The sequence below is a fragment of the Coffea arabica genome, chromosome 9c (genome assembly GCF_036785885.1).
Source record: "Coffea arabica cultivar ET-39 chromosome 9c, Coffea Arabica ET-39 HiFi, whole genome shotgun sequence".
In the NCBI taxonomy this organism is placed as follows: Eukaryota; Viridiplantae; Streptophyta; class Magnoliopsida; order Gentianales; family Rubiaceae; genus Coffea; species Coffea arabica.
The window spans coordinates 33,458,776-33,479,318 of record NC_092326.1 but is presented as its reverse complement, the minus strand read 5'-3'; the positions used below and the strand labels follow the sequence as shown (position 1 = coordinate 33,479,318).

Below are 20,543 nucleotides of genomic sequence, written 5' to 3'. Positions count from 1 at the left end.
CACCTCACCAACACTAATTGAAGAGGTTTTATGGAACAAAAGCAAGTTTAAGTGGTTGATTTGAGTAAGATTGAAGCAAAAAACTTGAAGAGTTTTCTTTCTTTTGTTGCTTTAAGAGGCCGGCTATGAAGAGGAAGAAAATGGTGAATTTTTGGTATTTTTTTTATTTATTTGGTCAATTGGTAAGAAAATAAATAGTGGTCATAAAGTACAACCAACCAAATGGTGACACTTGTCACCATATTTAATGCATACATATCCTTTTGTTCTCTCTCACACCAATCCATATAACAACTTCTAATTATCTCATAGCACCCGATAATTTAACCCCAATATCCAAAACTTAACCTAATTGGCCAAATTTTTCCGAACTTTTCGCACTAGCGGGTCCCACGTCCGGTATACGCTCTTAATTTCTCAAAATCTAACAGATACTAGAAAAATCATCTAAAAACTATATTTACTCATAAAAATTATCAGAAAAATTTTTCTAATAAAGAAAATGCAGAAAACATGCCATTAACGAGAAAAACCCTAGAAAAATGAGAAAATTACAGGTTCTCACACTCTCTCCCCCTTAAAAAAATGTCGCCCTCAAAATTTTTCACCTTAACTCCCGAAAAGGTCAGGGTATTTCTTTTGCATCTCTTCTTCCACCTCCTAGGTAGTTTCCTCTACCCCATGGTTTCTCCACAGTATGTTAACCAACGGAATCTGTTTGTTTCTTAGCTCTTTGACTTTCCGGTCAAGCACTTGGACAGGTTTCCTTCATAAACAAGCGATTCGTCTACGTCGATCTCCTCTGGTTGTAAGATATGGGATGGATCGGGATAGTACTTCTTGAACATCGAGACGTGGAAGACGTCGTGAATTCGAGAGAGACTGGACGGCAGCTCTAATTGATACGCGACCGTTCCTACCCTCTGGAGGATTTTGTAGGGTCCAACGAACCTCGGTTAGAGCTTCTTCCTTTTGTCTGCTGTGACGCTCCGTAAGGGTGTGACCTTGAGAAACACATGGTCTCCAACTGCGAACTCCAAGTCCTTTCTTCGATTGTCAGCGTAACTCTTCTGTCGGCTTTGAGCTATTTGGAGTCGTTGCCGTATCAACTTGACCTTTTCTCGAGTCTCTTCCATCCATGGAATAGTTGCTGGATCTAGCGCCTTTCTCTCACCAATTTCATTCCAGTAGATCGGTGACCGGCATTTTCGTCCATATAATGCCTCGTATGGAGCCATTTGAATTGACGAATGGTAGCTGTTGTTGTACGCAAACTCTACTAAGATCATGTGTTGACCCCAATTGCCTCCAAAATTCAGAATGCAAGTCCGTAGCATGTCCTCGAGAGTTTGGATCGTCCGCTTCGATTGTCCATCCGTTTGAGGGTAATAAGTCGTGCTCAAATTGAGTTTAGTTCCCAGGGTTTCTTGGAACTTCTGCCAAAATCGAGATACGAACCGGGGATCTCTATCGGAAACGATACTCATAGGAACGCCGTGTAGTCTTACAATCTCGTCCATGTACAGTTGGGCCAACTTGTCCATGGAGTACTTCATATTTACTGGCAAGAAATGGGCCGATTTGGTTAATCGATCGACGATCATCCAAACGGCATCGTGCCCTCTTTGCATCCGCGGTAACCCTGAAACGAAATTTATGGTGATATTTTCCCACTTCCACTCGGGTATCTCAAGGGACTGTAACAAGCCCGATGATTTTTGATGCTCTGCTTTCACCTGTTGGCAAACGAGATATTTTTGCACTTACAAAGCGATTTCCTTCTTGATATTGTCCCACCAATAGGTTCCTTTTAGGTCTTGATACATCTTGTTACTATCCGGATGGATTGTATACTTGGACCGATAAGCTTCCTCTAGAATCTCCATTTTCAATGATTCATCCTTCGGCACCATTATTCGGTTCCGGTATTTCAAAATACCCTCAGGACTAAAATTGAAATCCGTTGTTTCTCCTTTCTCCACTTTCTCTCCCCATTTCCTTACCATCAAATTTTCTTTTTGCGCCTCTTTAATGCATTCCAATAAAGTGGAGGTTACTTTAACATTGCCAAAACTGACCTTATGACTCCCAAGACGGGGTTTTCACTCACATACGGATTCTAATAGATCCCACTCTTTGATCATCAATCCTGCTACTTGCACCTTACGACTTAAGGCATCGGCTACCACGTTTGCCTTTTCCGGATGGTAGTTGATTGTGCAATCGTAATCTTCCAGAAATTTCATCCATCGTCGTTGTCTCATGTTCAATTCCTTCTGTGAGAAGAGGTACCTACGGCTTTTGTGATCGGAGTAAACCTCGAAAGTTACCCCACATTGGTAGTGTCTTCACTTTTTAAGAGCGAAAACAACGGCAACTAGATCCAGATCATGGGTCGGGTAATTCTGCTCGTGAAGTTTCAATTTCCTAGAGGCAAAAGAGATCACATTACGGTTCTGCATTAAAACGCAACCCAGGTCTTCTCGTGACGCGTCAGTATACACAGCAAATCCGTCCACTCCATTTGACAAGACTAGCACTGGAGCCATGGTCAACCTTTTCTTTAGTTCTTGAAAACTCGTCTCACATCGGGCATTCCATACAAACTGACAGTGTTTTTTCATCAGGTCAGTTAAAGGTCCTGCTAATTTGGAGAAGTCTCTAATAAAACGTCGGTAATATCCAACTAACCCTAGAAAACTACGGATCTCTGTGGGGTTTTCTGGCCTCTTCCAATTGGTCACGGCCTCTACTTTTGCCGGGTCAACCGAGATACCTTCTTGGGAGATTACGTGCCCTAGAAAAATGATTTTCTCCAACCAAAACTCACACTTACTGAACTTGGAGTACAACTGATGCTCTATTAGGGTCTGCAACACCACTCTCAAATGCTGCTCATGCTCCTCGCGAGTTTTGGAGTAGACCAAAATGTCATCAATAAAAACAACGACAAATCGATCTAAATAGGGATTAAAAATCCTATGCATAAGGTCCATGAAGGCGGCAGAAGCATTGGTTAGTTCGAAGGGCATAACTGCGAATTCGTAATGCCCATATCTCGAGTTGAAAGCAATTTTCGGAATATCCTCTCTCCTAATCAACAATTGGTAGTACCTTTGTCGGAGGTCCAGTTTTGAAAAGACCACTGCTCCTTGCAGCTGGTCGAACAACTCATCAATGTGGGGCAGTGGATATTTATTCTTAATCGTGACGTTGTTCAGGCCCCGGTAGTCGATACACATCCGCAAACTTCCGTCCTTTTTCTTCACAAATAGGACAGGAGCTCCCCAAGGAGACCCACTCTCTTGAATGAATCCCCGTTCCAGAAGGTCTTGCAATTGTAACTTTAGCTCCTTGAGCTCCGCGGGGGCCATTCGGTATGGTGTTTTGGAGATAGGTGAGGTTCCAGGTAACAGATCTATCTTGAATTCTATTTATCTTTCCGGAGGTAGGGCTACTAACTCATCAGGAAATACATTCGGAAATTTCTTTACTATGTCCACGTCCTTCACCTTTAACTTATCCGTAGGGGTGTTAATAAAAAAAACTAAAAATCCTTGTGCCCCTCTACTTAGCAGTTTTTTAGCCCTAATGCCCGAAATCAAAGCAGATGAGGCTAACCTACCCCTTATGTCCAACCTTAAGGTTGCCTCACCAGGAATGCGGAATTCTACCACTTTTATTTTACAGTCCAGTTGGGCATTATATTTGGCTAGCCAGTCTATATCCAAAATTACATCATACCCTTTGATGGCCAGACTAATTAAATCTCCTAACAACCTTTTCTCTCCTACCTAAACTTCACAATCTCTATAAACCATACTAGTAACCAAACGTTGATTCCCTGTAGGTATACTAATTTCTAGATCATATGGTAAACTAACAGATTTTATATCGATGCCACACATGAAAGTAGGATTAACAAAGGAATGAGTGGCACCAGGATCTACTAAAACTTTGGCAAAGCGGTGGAATATAGGGATTATACCTTCCACGACCTCGAAAGAGTCTAGGACCTGTTAGGACTCTAACGAATACACGTGAGCCACGACTTTAGGTTTTGTCCCCTCTCCTTTAGCAGGTCCAGAATTGGTTCTCGGCGGTTGTTGACTCCCCTTTCCGTCTTGTTTTAGGACCGGACAAGTGGCCAATTGGTGGTCTGCGCTCCCGCAGCGTAAACACTTCCCTTCCTTCCTCCAGCAATTATCCTCCGTGTGGTTTGATTTCCCACAATGCCCACAGGGGCCGCGAGGTGCTGAAGCTGAGCCACCCTAAAAATTACCTCTTTGTCCTCGCCCAACTTGGCCACCCCTCGCCGGAGTCCCTCTGCCTACTCCCACTCGTCCACCGCCAGACCCCTGTCCGTACTTGGGAGGAACACCCTTCTCCCCCTGTCCCGAACTGCTTCCAGGAAAACTTTACTTCTTGGCCTGGAAGTTCCTCGCTTGAAGTCTAGCGATTTCTACCCGCTGCGCCTTCTCAACGGCCTCGCTAAACGCGTTAATCTGAGCTACTGCGAGATCCTTCTGGATCTCGACATTCAAACCTTGGATAAAATGCCTGACCCGCCGTTGCTCCGTCATAATCAACTCAGGAGCAAATTTCGATAAGCGGGTGAACTGGCTTTCGTACTCTACTACCGACTGCGCCCCTTGACGAAGTCGGATGAACTCATCTTCTTTTCTCTCCTGGACCAGAGGAGGGAAAAATTTGGCATTGAATTCTCTCATAAAGTTCACCCACGTTCTAGGCGTTTGTTCCATTTTTGCCCAACAACGTTCCACCAGGAACGAGCTGCCCCTTCTAGCTGGAAAACGACAAAAGTCACCTGCCGTTCGTCGGTATAGTGTAAGGCCGCGAAGATATCCACCATCTTCTCGAACCACCTTTCCGCTACATCCGGGTCAGGCCCCCCAATAAACTTGGGTGGAGCAAACTTTTGAAATCGTTCAAGAGCTCTATCTTCGCTCTCGATGTGGTTGCCAGGGTTTCCAGGATTAGGGTTTGGGTTTTGGCCCTGTTGCTGCACCACTTGTGCTAGCAAGTTGGTCATTTGCTGCATAGCGGCAACTATTTGAACGTTGCGGTTCACTTGCGGTTCAGGATTCAGTCCAGAGGAGGTTTTCCCAGCACCTCGGTCTGACGTAGGTTGCCTATTACCGCGCCCACGTCCCGTCCACTACGTGTCCCTTCCATTGGTCTAGATCAAGTTAGGCAAAAAAAAAAATAGCTATACAATAAAGAGCATGATAAGTAAGCACTCAAAAACTTTTCACATATATATATATATCACATCAAACAGTCACATATTCACAGTCAGTCAGGTCAAGTACAAGCATGGACAACCACAAGGGAATGGTCTCATCAAAAGAAATATACACGTAGTTAATCCAACGTACAAAACGATTAGCTAAGACTCTTTCCCTATTCCTATATACAAGAAACAAAACTATCCCAAAACCCTAGGAGTCGAAACCTAGTCCGTCGACGGGCTAGTAGACCCACCTAACGGAGTGGATCCAACACCAGCCTCGGGCCCCGCACACGAGTCCTCGTCACTCACGCTCTCGACCACGTCCGCGCATAGGTTCAGGATCGATGCGGCTCGAACCTTAACCTTTCGCGCTCGCTTAGTCTCGCGCTCACGGGTTTCCCTAAGTTGGGTGAACAGGTCATTCACCCGATCCTCAACCTCAAGCACATCGTACTCCAGCCCCTTAATGCGCTCGGCCTGTTTCTCATTGGCCGCCCTAAGCTGGGTCACCTCGGCCTCGAACCTAGCGTTATCTCGAGCTAATTCTTTACGCTCCTCCGCCACGACCAATACTAATGCGTTAGGAAAGGCATACGTGTGGCGACACTCACACTGTCGGAGGCGGTTGGCCGGGATCCAACGAACGACGGCCCCCTTTGGCCTAATCTGGTACGGAATCATCGGGAGCATCCCACGGGGTAGCTCTCCAGCAGGGGACTACTAGGCTCACCATGACCGTCTATCATACACCAAAAGAAGAAATAAGTATAATAATCTTAAAGGACGTAATCAAAATAATCCTCAAATCAAGCATTTCTAATACAACCAGGCCAATTCAAACCTGGCTCTGATACTACCTGTGATAGCCCCACCTTCCCCTGAGACGAACCAAAGGGGTTAGCGGATTGCCTGCCCAACTCTCGCCAGGATTAACAGTGCAGTTACATCGATCTAATACGTTCCGGAACATACAAGCGCGCGTAAACTAGTCAAAATCACAAAATAAAAAAAATGAAAATTGGAGTCGGTCATGAATAGTACCAGTCACGTCAAAATCCGGCCAAACATCACGCAAACATACACATCTTGAAATTCAACATTTACAAACCAAAATGGCATACAAAATTATCCCATAAGTTTATACATATACGGTTTGTCAAATCAAAAGAGAAATCGGATCCAAAAGTACATTTAGGGTTTCAATCAATGAGTTATACAAAGCTATGTACATCTAGCTCAATTCGGCAACCAACTATCAAATCCAGTCCAAAAGTATTTATTTTCCTGTAAGGAAAACAAAAGGAACAAAGTGAGCTTACGCCCAGTGGTATACTATCACATAAGCAACCAAGTCACATAGGCATAAAGCGGTCAAAAGAAATAAACCAAGATCACACATTATCAAGATGGTAAAAGGATACGGACGGCTCTCAAGAGCCCCTTTCCTCGCTCGTATACTTGATCGAACTTCATTGACCCTCCGTCAATGTTTACAAAGCAACCAACCGTAGGCTCCACTTTACTTCCATTCCTTCCACCCAACATACCCCTACCGGGCCCGAATTCCAAACAGTAGAAATTTGATAATTCTCGAGTATACCGGAATCAAGAGTCTCACTACTACAAGATTTCAAATAACAGTCCCCATGGCTCATCGACTTTCACGACCAAGCCCTCACTGGCTCGATTCAATCGATTACCAATGGGGTTGAGCTCAGTAATACAGTAAAGGTCGTTGGATACTCGTCCAAACGACACCAAAATCAGTTTTCCATGTACATATCCAGTATCACAGTAAAACAATAGACAATCAGTAATAATATCAAAAGGGGGTGAGGGCGATCAAATACACCCTCACCTTAATCAAATTCAATGGACAAATAAGCCTTCAAGGCATCAAATTCACATATAGAAAAGCCACATCGTAAACAAACAAGTGAGTAGTACATTCACCAATTAAGCAAATGATATTTCATGCACCTCTGCCTAAGAGTGTCTTGCACCAACGTTACGTCCTAACATATTCAAATAAGCACAATAAGACTCAATTTCAAGTCATACACCACTACCAAATACCATTAAAATGGGGTTCCATAAAAATGTATAAACATTAGAGCATAGTTGTCAAAATCGCGATCCGGATCGTAGGATCGTACGATCCTACGATCCGGATAACCAAAATCGATCCGGATCGTATGCAGAGTCGCAAATCATATTAATTTTTGCAGGCTCGCATAGAATCGTAGCAGGATCGTGCAGGATCGTGTAGGATTGTGTAGGATCGGTAGGATCGTACGATCCTACAATTTTTTTTGTAAATTTGTGAAATATGAAACTCCATTTTGCAAATAAATGAAAATATTTGTGGTATATTTGTAATTTATCAAAGAATTGCAACCTTTAATTGCAATTAAGAGCTTTTGGTAGGATCTTACGATTCTACGATCCGATCCTGTGAAACTAAAATCGATCCTACGTAGGATCCCGATTTTACAAACCTTGCATTAGAGTAACCCAGGGAAATCCGGAAATGGAATTAAGCACTAAGTTAGAAAAACAGTTTTTGACGTCATTATGCGGTTTTGGCACCAATGGTACTATGATTATCGGATGGAGGTGTAAGATACACCGTTTCGAAGCTAAGAGATAGGGCTACAAAGTTACAGAAGACTACTCTGTCCAGTTTCGAGTGTAACCAGGTCAAAATGCAATATACTACACCAGAACCGCAAAAACAGGTTCACAAACCGCATTCTAGTTCAAACATCATAAGTCAGGCTACCTAAGTCCAAATCAGGTGATTCCAAAGCCATCTGAAAGCTAAGATACAAGGCTACAATTTATTAGAAGACATCAACAACCAAATCAGAAGCATTCCCACTCAAATTAACCAATCACAGACGCCATTATCAAATTCGGGTAGAAACAGGGCAGCAGGGGTAATTCAGTTTTTTCACAAGGTACGTTGCTTCGATTGACCTGAAATTTTGCAGGCATCTCTAAAATATCATTCCCTACAACTTTTATGTTTTAACCCAAGGTCAATTAGGCCTCTAACTATGAGGTACTGTGCCGGGCAGAATGTAAGACAATGAAACCCTAACTTTTCCAATTTTCTTCCAAAACAGAAATTTCCTGCAATTAACCACTTTTTCCACCTTCTAGTTTCCTTAATATCATTTCCAATGATCATACATGCCCACATAATAATAATCATATAAAAATAGAAAATTCACCAATAATTATAAAACTTCACCAATTCAACCAAAAATCATGAAATAACACCAAAGACCATTACTTCAACTACCTCAAGTCACAAATTAAACATCGGCCCTGTTTGGCACCTCAAGTTTTTACCAAATTTGTATAATACTAGTTTTTTAACAATTTTTGCTACAGGAACCCCAAAAAACTTATCAAAATTTTTAACCTACACACTTAAAAAATACACAAAAAACTTTCCTTTCAATTTTTTTTCTTCTTTTTCCTCCCCCACCCAACCCACCACATCCTCTGCCGCCGGCCACTAGTTCCGGCCTTCAACTTTTTTTTTCTCTCTATCTCAACTCCTCTCCTCCTCTCCCCTCCCCCTTTGACCAATCTATGGTGCCTTTCTGAAAATTTTTTCCTTTTTTTTTCTCCCTCCCCTTCTCCTCTTAGCATTTGCCTCTCCCGCCACCTTATCCTTCCCCTCCCCCTCCCCCTTTGACTGATCTGGTCTCGCGACCAGATCGCAAAGGAGGAGAGAGGAAGGGAAGCGGCGGCGGGGGAAGGGGAGAGGGGAAGAGAAGGGGCCAGACCAGCGGGGAAAGGGAGGGTGGCGGGGAAGGGGCAGAGAGGGGAAGGGAAGGGCCGGCGGGGGAAGGAAGGGGAAGGGGAGAGGCGGCGGGGGAAGGGGAGAAGGGAAGGAGAGGGGCTAGACCAGGAGGGAGAGGGAGGGTGGCGGGGAAAGGGAGGAGAGGGGAAGGGGAGAGGCGGCGGGGAAAGGAAGGGGATGGGGAGAGGTGCGACCAGAACGCGTCGCGAAGGGGGAGAGGGAGGGTGGCGGGGAAGGGGAGGAGAGGGGAAGGGGAGGGGCGGCGGGGGAAAGAAGGGAAGGGGAGAGGGAGAGGGAGAGGGAGAAGGAGAAGAGGGATGGTGGGGAAGGAAGGTGGTTGCCATGGAAGAGAAAAAAAGCAATAAAAAAAAAGGCAGAAGGAAAGTTGCTGCCATGGAGAACTCGGGAGAGGGAACAGCAGAGGGAAGGGGGAAGGAGAAGAAACGGGAAGGGAGGAAGGAAAAGAAAAAAGAAAGAGAGAAAAAAAAAGAAAAAAGAAAAAGAAGGAAAGAAAATGAAAAGGAAAAAAACTTTTTATCTTACAAAAGTTTTTCTACAACTTCTACAGTGATCTACAGTAAAGTTTTATACAAACACCAAAAAAACTCACCTTCCAAACAGGCCCATCATTAGGTGGAGGAGAGGGGTTCCTTCACAACTCACCTTAGCAACACAAGAGAGAGAGTAATTAGTCACCTTAGCTTTCCAAACAACTTCACCAATCACCTCACCAACACTAATTGAAGAGGTTTTATGGAACAAAAGTAAGTTTAAGTGGTTGATTTGGTAGATTTGAGCAAGATTGAAGCCAAAAACTTGAAGCGTTTTCTTTCTTTTGTTGCTTGAAGAGGCCGGCTATGAAGAGGAAGAAAATGGTGAATTTTTGGTATTTTTTGATTTATTTGGTCAATTGGTAAGAAAATGAATAGTGGTCATAAAGTACAACCAACCAAATGGTGACACTTGTCACCCTATTTAATGCATACATATTCTTTTGTTCCCTCTCACACCAATCCATATAACAACCTCTAATTATCTCATAACACCCGATAATTTAACCCCAGTATCCAAAACTTAATCTAGTTGGTCGAATTTTTCCGAACTTTCCGCACTAGCGGGTCCATGTCCGGTATACGCTCTTAATTTCTCAAAATCTAACCGATACTAGAAAAATCATCTAAAACCTATATTTACTCATAAAAATTATCAGGAAAATTTTCCTAATAAAGAAAATGCAGAAAACATGCCATTAACGAGAAAAACCCTAGAAAAATGAGAAAATTACGGGTTCTCACACTAAATCTTGTACTTGAATGACTTTGAGCCTATTGAACGGCTGTTGTGATGAATTTATATTGTGTATGATTTTGGGATTGATTGAGGAAAATAATGAAGGCATAAATGGCTGGAAAATAGGTAAATACAGAGGGCATGCTGCCCAAAATTTTAGGGCTACGTGATTTTTTCAAGTTGAGTTGATCTTGGTAAAAATGATGGGTTTTGGGAGTTGTTTGTAACTCTAGGACCAACTGTTATCCTTTTTGTTCAAAAGTCATATGTTATTCTTTTGTACTAGTACTTAATCTGGAAAGGCGTACGACATGTAGTCGAGTCTCATTTATGCATTTCATTTATTGGATTTGTGACTGTGGGAACCATAATTGTTTATCTTGATTATTCTAGGGTTTCTTGGTGATTAGAGCTCTACTTTGGTTGAAACTTTTGACGTATCCTTGCTTTAACTGGTGAGTGCACCACTCCCCTGAATTATTGCTAAACTGGTTTACTGTACTTGCAAATTGTTATTTGAATGTCTTTCCTGACTGTTTATCTTGTATGAGACGAGGGTGTACTTGATCACACTCGTTCTCTTTCCTGTACTGAACGAATTGGAATCTATTACTTGTACTTGTTATGTACTTGCACTTGTTATGAGATCGTTTGGAAGTGTGTCCAACGATCTTCCTGTTAAACTTGAGCTCAACCTCATGGAGAGTTAATTAAATCGAGCCAGCAAGGGCTTGGTCGAGATAATTGACAATCCATGGGTACCTGTTCCTGGGGAATCTTTAGGTATTGAGACTCTTGATTCCGGTATACTTGAGTATTACCATTCCTGTTCCTGTTTGCCGTTCGGGCCCGGTAAGGGGTATGTTTGGTGAACGGGATTTTAGCGTTAAAGTGGTGTTCTACCGGACTGGTTCCTTTATTTGAACGTTGACGGAGGCTGGATCAAGTATAGCAACGGGAATTTGACTCCTGAGAGCCACATGTATCCTTTACATTGTGATGTTCATTTATTTCTCGCATTTGATGTGAATATGTGCCTCCAAAGTGCTTTCTCATGAACTCTACTGATTTTACTGTTTATACTGTGGGTACCTCATTGAGTTTTTAGCTTACCCCGTTCCGTTATCCTTGTTTTCCTTATAGGGAACCATCTTTTGGAACTTCAATGTTTTGAGAAATGAGTTGAGCTAGTTAGAAATTCTTTTGTTCTGTTGGTATTGCTCCTCGACAATTTGGAAACCCTAAATATATCTTAATACAATGTTTCCTTTTGGATTTGTAAACTTACTAATATGTATATTTTAAAGTGTTTCCTCATGTTTATGTAACATATGTACTTGGGAATGTACATTCTTTCATGACAAACAAAGTTTACTTGTTCTTGGTTGGATCCTGTATGGCGGCGGCCCTTCTATTTCGTTTTGATTCTTGCAGTTTTATACCGGTTTTGATAGAGGTATGACTGAGTCCAGCCGAGAGTTGGGCAGGCGGTCTACCGAACCCTTTAGTTCGCCTTAGGGTGAGGTGGGGCCGTCACAAAAATGCAATTAACCCTAAATATTATGTAGTTCTTTATTACACGCATCAAATGTGCATTTAGCACTAGTATATAATAGTATGTATAGATGCATATCACGTGTGTAAAAATTGAAATTAAAATTAAAATTAAATTAAGTGACACGTATCTATATTCATTAATTTAGGATTTTTATCACTTTACCCCCCTTAAACTATACCCCAATTATTGGTTTAGTCCTTAACGTTAACTTTTAGTCACTTAACTTCTTGGACTAACGGTCAAACAAGATGGATTCATGTGAAAAGACATGTTTAGATCCAACTTAATTATGAATGGACAAATATGCCTATGAAACCCTAAAAAAGAAATTTCATTCTCAAAAATGCTCTTTATGAAGTGGCGGGACGACGAAACAAAAAAATCGAAGTCACTTTTCTAATTTCTTCTTCGTCATTAGCAACCCAAACTCTCTCCATTCTCCCTCATAGAAACCCTAGAAAGAAATCAAGTGTTTGACGACGGATCAACAGACAAAATCAAGGAAATCAAGCTTGAATGACTTGAAGCGAAAATTTGAACTAATAATGTCCGGTTCCCAATTCCTTAATGTGTGAGAATTGCTTCAATTTGAAAAAACTCGCATGTTCTTATACTTTGGAAAATTATGAAAAGAAAAGGACCACTAGGGAAATTTTTTTACTAACATATCACTTGAGGACAAATAGAGCTTATAATAGAATAACGATAAAATTTTCTAAGATTGTCTTTGCGGAATGACGTGCAAATAGGTTATGAAATTCCACAATTCAATATCATCATATTTGCAATGTCTTGAATAAGGTATTGCACAAAATAAGAAATTTTGATAATAATTTAATAAAATAGAAGAGAGAAAAGCCTTCTAATCCTTGTTTTATAGTTAAAGCACGAGAGGAGGGTATTTTTGTCACAAAAGTTTTCACCAAACTTTTAGTTAGTTAGCGGGGCAATTTTTAAGTGGGTTAATGGTCAATTATCTACTTTGACTTAACAGATGGACTTAAGTGACTAAAAATTAATGTTAGAGACTAAACTAATAATTGGGTATAATTTAAGGGGGTAAACTGATAAAAATCCATTAATTTATACACGATTAGTGTTTACAATATTAACCATTTAAATAGATCAAATTAAAATACAATTGTGTGATTTGCTAGATGAATTAGCCAACCTTGACTTGACATGTGAGATAAGTTAGATAAAATACAAATTAAAAATTTATTTGAAATAATTACTGTAACATTTTTTATATTATAATATATATAAAATAAAAAATAATAAAAAATATAAAAAGATGCCTCGGAGGAATGTTGGTGATGCAAGCAAAGAATTCTTGTGCAAATAATGCCGGTACAAACATTTTTTTTGCTCCGCGGGTTTATAGGACGCATAACCCAAAACGAATTTAAAAATACTAAATTCCAAAATTAATTAAAAAATTACTCTAATTCTACGTAATTTGATTCGATTCTACTCTCCAAAAAACGCCATTCACCACCCACTGAGAAGGAATATAAAAACTGCAGAAAACAGCATCAACTTAGCGTTGTCTCCCGGCATAATTCCAGCTCTGATAATATTCCTTTCTTCTTCGTTTGTCAACTCCAAAAATGGCGATCAATCCTCATATGGAAGGGAAGCCGCTGAGGCAGATGTCGGAGGCCTTCAAAGCCCTGTCCGATAGTCTGAATTCCCAAAATAGCCTCGATGAAGCCCACCTCGGAGTCGGTCCCTTCTCCCAGGCTTGCTCTCTCGTCTCCCCTCTCTTTCGTTGTCTTGGAATCGCTTTCAAATTTGCGGAAATGGACTATGTCGCCAAAGTATAGTGCCCTTTTAATCCCACTGCCTTTTTATTATTGTAATGTTTCACGTTAATTTGGTTTTTTGTTCACTGGGATTTCTTTTGGGTTTAATTGGTTCTTTTTAAGAGAATTGTTGTGGAAAAGAAGGGATTTTTGTTATCTTGGTCTGTAATTGAATGCAGTTTAATTAAACAAAAAATGTCGAATTGATCGTAGTTTGTTTGCCTGTTGTTTGAATAGATACATAGAGATATAATACTTGAGCAATTGAGGTCAAATTTCATGTCTTTTGTATGAGATTTAATTCATGAAAAACTCTGAAATGCCGAATATGATTGTAAAGAGAAAGAATGGGTACTCTTCAGTACACGCTGAATTTGGCATTAACATGGACACTTGGCTGATTATCAGAATGGCGAAAGAGAAAAAGAAAAAAGTCTTTTCTTATCACTGAAGTGGGGTTGTGTGGAATGTGTAAGATGAAAGTGATATGGCATCAGTAATTTTCTGCATACAAGCTATAGGCTCAAAAGTGTCATACTTCAACTGATTGATTACAGTCTGTTATATTCGCGTTGAATTACAATCCCGCACTGCATTTGTGTTTTACGTTTTGTTCTTTAATGGCATTACATTGCCTTATGTTTGCTTATATTAAGAAGGCATTACATTGCCTTCTTTAAATGGAGGGGCGTATTTGAATTGCTAACGAATGTTATTGAATTGTCAAGTTCTTTCTTTCTGTTCATGTTCGTATCTGTGTTTAATTTTATCGGGATGTTCTTAATGTATCTTCTTTTTACATTTTGAAATTTGTGATGGAAGAAGTTTTTCTTTATTTTTCTTGATTTGGGTTATTGAAATGCACAAACACATTCTCATGAATTTCTGTTGAAAGTTAGTTTTATAATTCAATTTTTGGTGTTGGACAATAGGTGGATGATCTGGCAGAGACATCTAAATCAGTTGCAACTTTACAAGTCATGATGGAGAGGGACATCGAAGCAAATTGTGTCAGGAAGGCAGGAAGTCATACTAGGAACTTGTTAAGAGTGAAGCGCGGACTGGATATGGTCAAAGTTTTATTTGAACAGATTTTATCATCAAAGTATGTTCGCTTTCTGTAGAAATTTTTTTGAAATCACAAATTCAATATGATGATTAGAAAAATACATAAACTAATGCTAGGATAACACCTCTCACATGATGTTTTGTTGAAGTTGATGTTATCTGATATTGAGCATAGTGTGATTGTTTAAGTAGATAGTTGAAGATAACCAGAATAAGATAGTACGAGAAACACATTGAGTATGGTGTTTCTTGTTTTTTCACTGATATGACATGAAATCATTTATTGGAAAATAATAAGTCTATGCGCTGAATCAGATATATATGGACTAGTGTTGAATGAACACCCTATGCAATTTTTCAATTTCAGAGAATTTTTTTGCATGAAAAAAAAGGTCGAAAGGAACTTGTGGGGATTTGTTTTGAACTAGAGCATTTTTAGTTTGTAAAGGTTATGGCCTTTTCCATAAGGCCATCTTTGGTTGACACAAAAAGTGTAATCCAAAGAGCTGCTCACATTTTGTTAAAGTAGTGCTTTCTTTTCTTTTGTTTGAAAAGAAAAGCACCTTCTCTGTGATGCACCAGCTGCCAAGGTATAGAACATCTATCATGAGCTTATTTCCTAGCAACTTGTAATTATTACAGATGTGTGCTTGTGCAAATGTTATAGTTGCTTATATTGTGATTTGTTGGGATTTTGTTCAACCTCTGACAGTTTGAAGTTTGATAAAGTGGAAGTTGATCTTTGTTTGTTTATAGTGTTTCTTTTTATTGCTGATTGACTGGAGAAAGAGAGCTCTGACCAATTTGGTTTGCAAATTACTTAGTTATAGTGAAATTTTTTGTGGAAGATATATTTGGTGTTCATTACATGTATTATGTATTTTTGTTGTCAAACTACTAGTTGAAAGACCAGTACTGATAGTATCTACAAAAGTTGTAGACATGACCTATTATTGTAGGTTGTGTAGATCTCAAGAAATTAGTCCAGCTAGCTTTTGTTAAATTGCTTTAAATCTTGGTGTTTGAGCTTCATAATTACTAGAAATGGAGGATCTTTTGTGATCTTAATGATTTTTAGGATCTTGAAAAATGGAGGAGGAATCAAGAAGTCTGGTTTTGCATACTTGGGTGGGAATGCTATTAGTCTTGCAAGTCAGAAGAACCTAACTATTCAGAATTTGTTGCATTGGCAATGTCATTCCAATGAACCATTGCTCGTAAATAGCAATCCAGAGCTTTGAAGGGCTGAAATCTTGCATTTTTAAAAAAAATTAAGCAATTTGTTGCTTTCAATGGTGCATATGATATCTTCACCTGACGAAGGAGGTTTTAGACAAATGACTGAAACTGTGGCTTCACCGACTGCTTGAGGTTGTGAAATTAGTACAGGTGGAAGCTGGACTGCATTTACATGTTTCTTAGACTGTTAGAGGACTGTTACAAGAAATTAAGACATACAAGAGAGATCTATTAACTAATAGTTTGTCACTTTTTGGTAAGATTTGATGTCAGAAGGCACATGAATGTCTCAGTCGCTTGTCTTTGCAATTTGATATGGAATATGATGTTTCAGTTGCATGGTATCACTCAAGAAATTCTGTGTTAATTCGACACTTGATTTCTTTGGTTATTGCAAAATTTTGATGTCAAACAGTATTTTGGATGGAGAGGTTCCAAGATTGCTCAGTATTCCACTTCATACTTGAATGCCATGCAAAAGTATCCTTAGGAAAACGTGGTGGGTGTTTTAGGTAAATTGAAGTTAGCCTTTGTGTAATCATTACCTACTAGTTCTGATTTTCTAGGTTCTTCCCTGTAAAAGGGCATAATGAGTAGGCTGGATGAACTGGGAGAATTTCTTGAGGACATTGCTAGGAGTTGGTATTTCTTTGTGATTTTGAGGATATTGATTCTAAAGTGGAGTCTGTGAGCGAACATTTTATAGATCTACAATAGATAAATAGTGGAAGTTCTGGAGTGGCTTAGCTTCAGTTTTGGCGCTCAAATATGTGCATATGGTAGAATTCTTTGTTTTTTCCTTTCTATTGGTATTGAGATACTGCTAAATGACATATACTGAGGTATACAGAATGTTTGTATTGAACTTATTCAAGATTATTTTGTGAATTACTCCCTTACATACTTCATTTGTATCATGAGAAAATTGTATCCATGCCTGCTCATGGAATTTTCTTGCTGAACATAGAAAATGAAGCTATTAAGCTTCCACAACAGTATGAGCTACATGTTATGTTAATCTTCTTCTTTGTTTTTCTCTTGCTGTATCCTTTTTCTGAATGAAGGGGAAATGTGTAAGAGGGTGCTTGGACAAACTCAGCAAATTGATCTCCTTACTGTGTGTTTCCATGTTGGTCATGGAAACGCATATACATAATGTTATTTTTGTTATTTTTTCTCAGTTTGTTAATAGAATTTTTATCTTACATAGAACATTTGCAGTCATTTTCTGGATTACGGTTAATGGTGACCAGAGGTTTGCTTGTTATGTACTTAACCAAATTGAATTCATTTTGCACGTGCGGGATAAGGATGTTTGTCATGATTAAATGGCTCATGTGTTTTGTGAACTTTCAAGTTGTTGAAGTTTCAATAATGAGAGAAGATTACTATTGATATCTGGGATATGGAGTTATGGGGATTAGCTTTACCTCTGACGGTTCAAGTGCGGAAGTTTAGGAAAATTTAAACCAGAACTCACCATGTAAATCAGAGTAAGTGATCCTAAAATTGTTCTACAGTAACCTTAAGCAAGGTTAAGGTATTTGTGTTCAATTAAGAAAGAATACCTGCAGTGTTGTGTAGGAGAAGTGGTAAGTAAGAAAGTAAATGTGTTTGCTCACAGAATCTTAGTTCCACCTGATTAGTTTTTATTTAGCAGTTGAACGAAAGAAAAATATCTGGTAAATGATAATACATGCATCTGTTTTCCTGTTATTGTGCCCAAATTACTCTGCCCAAGTTACTCTTATATTTACTTAATAGTACGAAGTAAGGAATTTATTATCAAATGATATGAGTTTTACTCCATTTCTTTCTAAGGAGATACTTGTAATGAATTTCATTACAACTTAAAAATATTCTCTTGTGATGTTTATTTTTCATAATTTCTATGAATTAATTCTAAAATTTGAAAACCCAATATTGGCAGTGGAAATTCCCTGAAGGATCCAGCTTCAACAGCTTATGCACAGGTATTTGCTCCATACCATGCATGGGCTATTAGGAAAGCTGTGGCGGCGGGGATGTATGCGCTTCCTACAAGGGCTCAACTACTGAAGAAACTCAATGAAGATGGTAAGTTTGTAATTCATATCTTAACTTCTGCGTTGGCACCATACTCGGCAAAAATGTGAAATGCATTTTAGCTTATTTCCACTGATACTGTATGTGGAATTTGGTGACTTGTCAAATTGTCCTGCTGTCTGATGTTGACTAATTGTGCATTCATTTGGCTAGTCAAACTGAACTAGGTTTGGCCATGTAATGTGTTTTACACATTTGGTTCCTGACCTTTTTTGCTTCATTCTGTTAGTTCACCCTGTGGAATTTTTCTGAAGTCAATTAGTTGGCTATAAACCTGTATGTGGAGGTCTAGGTAATGAATTTTGTTTTTGCTGGAGGGGTGATAACCATGGAGAAAAAGGGGACAATGCTATCACTATTAGAACTGACTTCACACTAGTGGATTATACATGATAAGATAATTTGTGCAAGCGCCAAATTGTCAATGCACTATTGGTCTGCACGCTCCAACTAACATGACCAGATATTCAAATTCCCCTTGATTTTTTTCCTTAAGCATAGAATTGATGTTCTGTTGCAGATGCTTCTTCATTGACACTTATATCACTTTCCAGTATCTGTTTAACGGCAATGTTTTGGTATTCTTGTTTTCAGAAATCTCAGCAAAGACAAAGATGCAAATTTATATAGACTCAGTTGCCCCTATCATCTTGTACGTTGACAAACTCTTCACATCTCGAGATCTGGGTATAGATTGGTAAATTTTTGTATGTACCCCATTTTTTGTTTGTGTCTCAAATGGAAGCTTTGCCATACTTATCATATATCCTTTGTTTGTACATAAGCATGCCAGCAATTAGCTTGTTACCATCTCCTTCTTCTTAGACTTGGATTACTGAACCAAGATAATCAATTTGAGTGAATAATGTTAGTGATGCTCCATTACAAAAGGTTCTATTGTTCCCACCTGGCAGTATGAATCGCCCCAGGGGTCGAAGATCTTAGAACCATTTCTTCTGAACTGATTTTCTCATTGTTGAGCTGTCCCTAGGGTTTGTCTTTGTTTGAAATAATGGCATTGTTGTCAAGTCATTCTGAGGCAAGCGGAGACCCTTGCGCCATTTTAACAAACAGCTGTTAACGAGAAATCAACAGGAAATCGTAGCGTGTAAATTACCGAAAGCAGGGATCATTGTCTTGGTTTTGTCACGAAAGAAAGTCTTGTTTGACGATTGGGAAAATGACTATCTATTGTGGAATGTGTATGTATTTTCTGTTCTTGTGGCTGGAAGTGCCCTGTTCATGTTTCATTGAAACTGAAATAAGGGAAGAATAGAAGAAAGACGTATTTCGGTTTGTATGGATTACCCATGAAGATCCATTTGTAGTTACTTTGTGTGTAGAGACATTAAGCAATTAATTACATTGCTTTCCTTGGATTTTGTTCTATACTCAAGTTACCTTTTGTATCTAGCCTCTAGAATTTAGTATTATTTATTACGTAACTCTTAAAAAAAAAAATTGGATTAATCTTTCCTACACTGACACTGACAGAGTATACACTGTCAATGTTGGATGAATGACAATTATGTAACATTTAAATTTGAAATTCAACTTTTGTACGCATGTCATGAATTCAATAATGATAGTGTATACACCATTAGTGTAGAAAAAATTTACTCAAAAAATTTTATAGTCTTAAGACTACTCAAGTTGTTAGACACTAGAGATTCACGGATTTCGTTTTTGTTAAGAACGGGTGGGTTGTCAGCCCAAAGATGCACTCATTAGTTAGCTGTTGAAATTTCCAAGTGTTAGCTACGACATTCATGATCGAGCCCAAAAGAATAAGTGATGCGGAGGATAGTGACGCTAGTCGCCTATTGAAACAAGTTTACAAAGGGGTCCAACGCAGTTACGAGTAAATATCAAAAAATTACCTGTAGTTTGATAAATATTTAATTTAATATTTTCTGATTTGAAAACTTTCACTATAACTTCCAGTAATTTCGACTAAATTAAAAATTAGACAGAAAGCATCCAATCTATTGGTTGTATATGAAATATCAATATTGCCTTTACTATACGTGAAAGGCTTTTCATTCAATTTTTAATTTAGGCAGAGAGTTATAATGTAATTTTTCAAATCAGAGAAAGTTAGATTGAACAATCGACAACCATAGGGAGTTCATATCTACAGGGACAATATTGATATTTCACGTATAACCGGTAGATTGGATGCTTTACGTTCAATTTTTGATTTAGTTGAAACTATAGGCAGCTATAGTGTAGATTTTTCAAATCAAAGGGAGTGAAATTGAACATTCGGTAAATCACGAGAAATTTTTTGATATTTTACCTTTTTTGTTATGTAAAAAAGGTAAAGGGTCTATACTCTATAGACCGTGCATTGCAGAATTGAAGCAAATTTAAGGCTTGGCCGGATGGGCTAGTGATTTAGGGCTTAAATGACGGATGCTTGCAGCA

General features: G+C 39.2%; 1 protein-coding gene across 1 annotated transcript; it reads left to right on the top strand.

Moving 5' to 3' along the window:
- Positions 1–13,332: 13,332 nt before the first annotated feature.
- On the top strand, positions 13,333–19,006 carry LOC113707778 (accelerated cell death 11-like). Its single transcript, XM_027230099.2, has 4 exons — positions 13,333–13,739; positions 14,657–14,829; positions 17,962–18,107; positions 18,711–19,006. The coding sequence occupies exons 1-4, from the start codon at positions 13,530–13,532 to the stop codon at positions 18,815–18,817; spliced, it is 636 nt and encodes a 211-aa protein (XP_027085900.1). The 5' UTR covers positions 13,333–13,529; the 3' UTR covers positions 18,818–19,006.
- The last annotated feature ends 1,537 nt before the right edge of the window (positions 19,007–20,543 follow it).

What these genes read in the sequence shown, in the direction of transcription:
- LOC113707778 (XM_027230099.2), top strand. Translation starts at nt 13,530, where the DNA reads ATGGCGATCAATCCTCATATGGAAGGGAAGCCGCTGAGGCAGATGTCG. An exon ending in AAATGGACTATGTCGCCAAA is followed by an intron (nt 13,740 to 14,656) that starts GTATAGTGCCCT and finishes GTTGGACAATAG; the next exon opens with GTGGATGATCTGGCAGAGAC. An exon ending in GAACAGATTTTATCATCAAA is followed by an intron (nt 14,830 to 17,961) that starts GTATGTTCGCTT and finishes CAATATTGGCAG; the next exon opens with TGGAAATTCCCTGAAGGATC.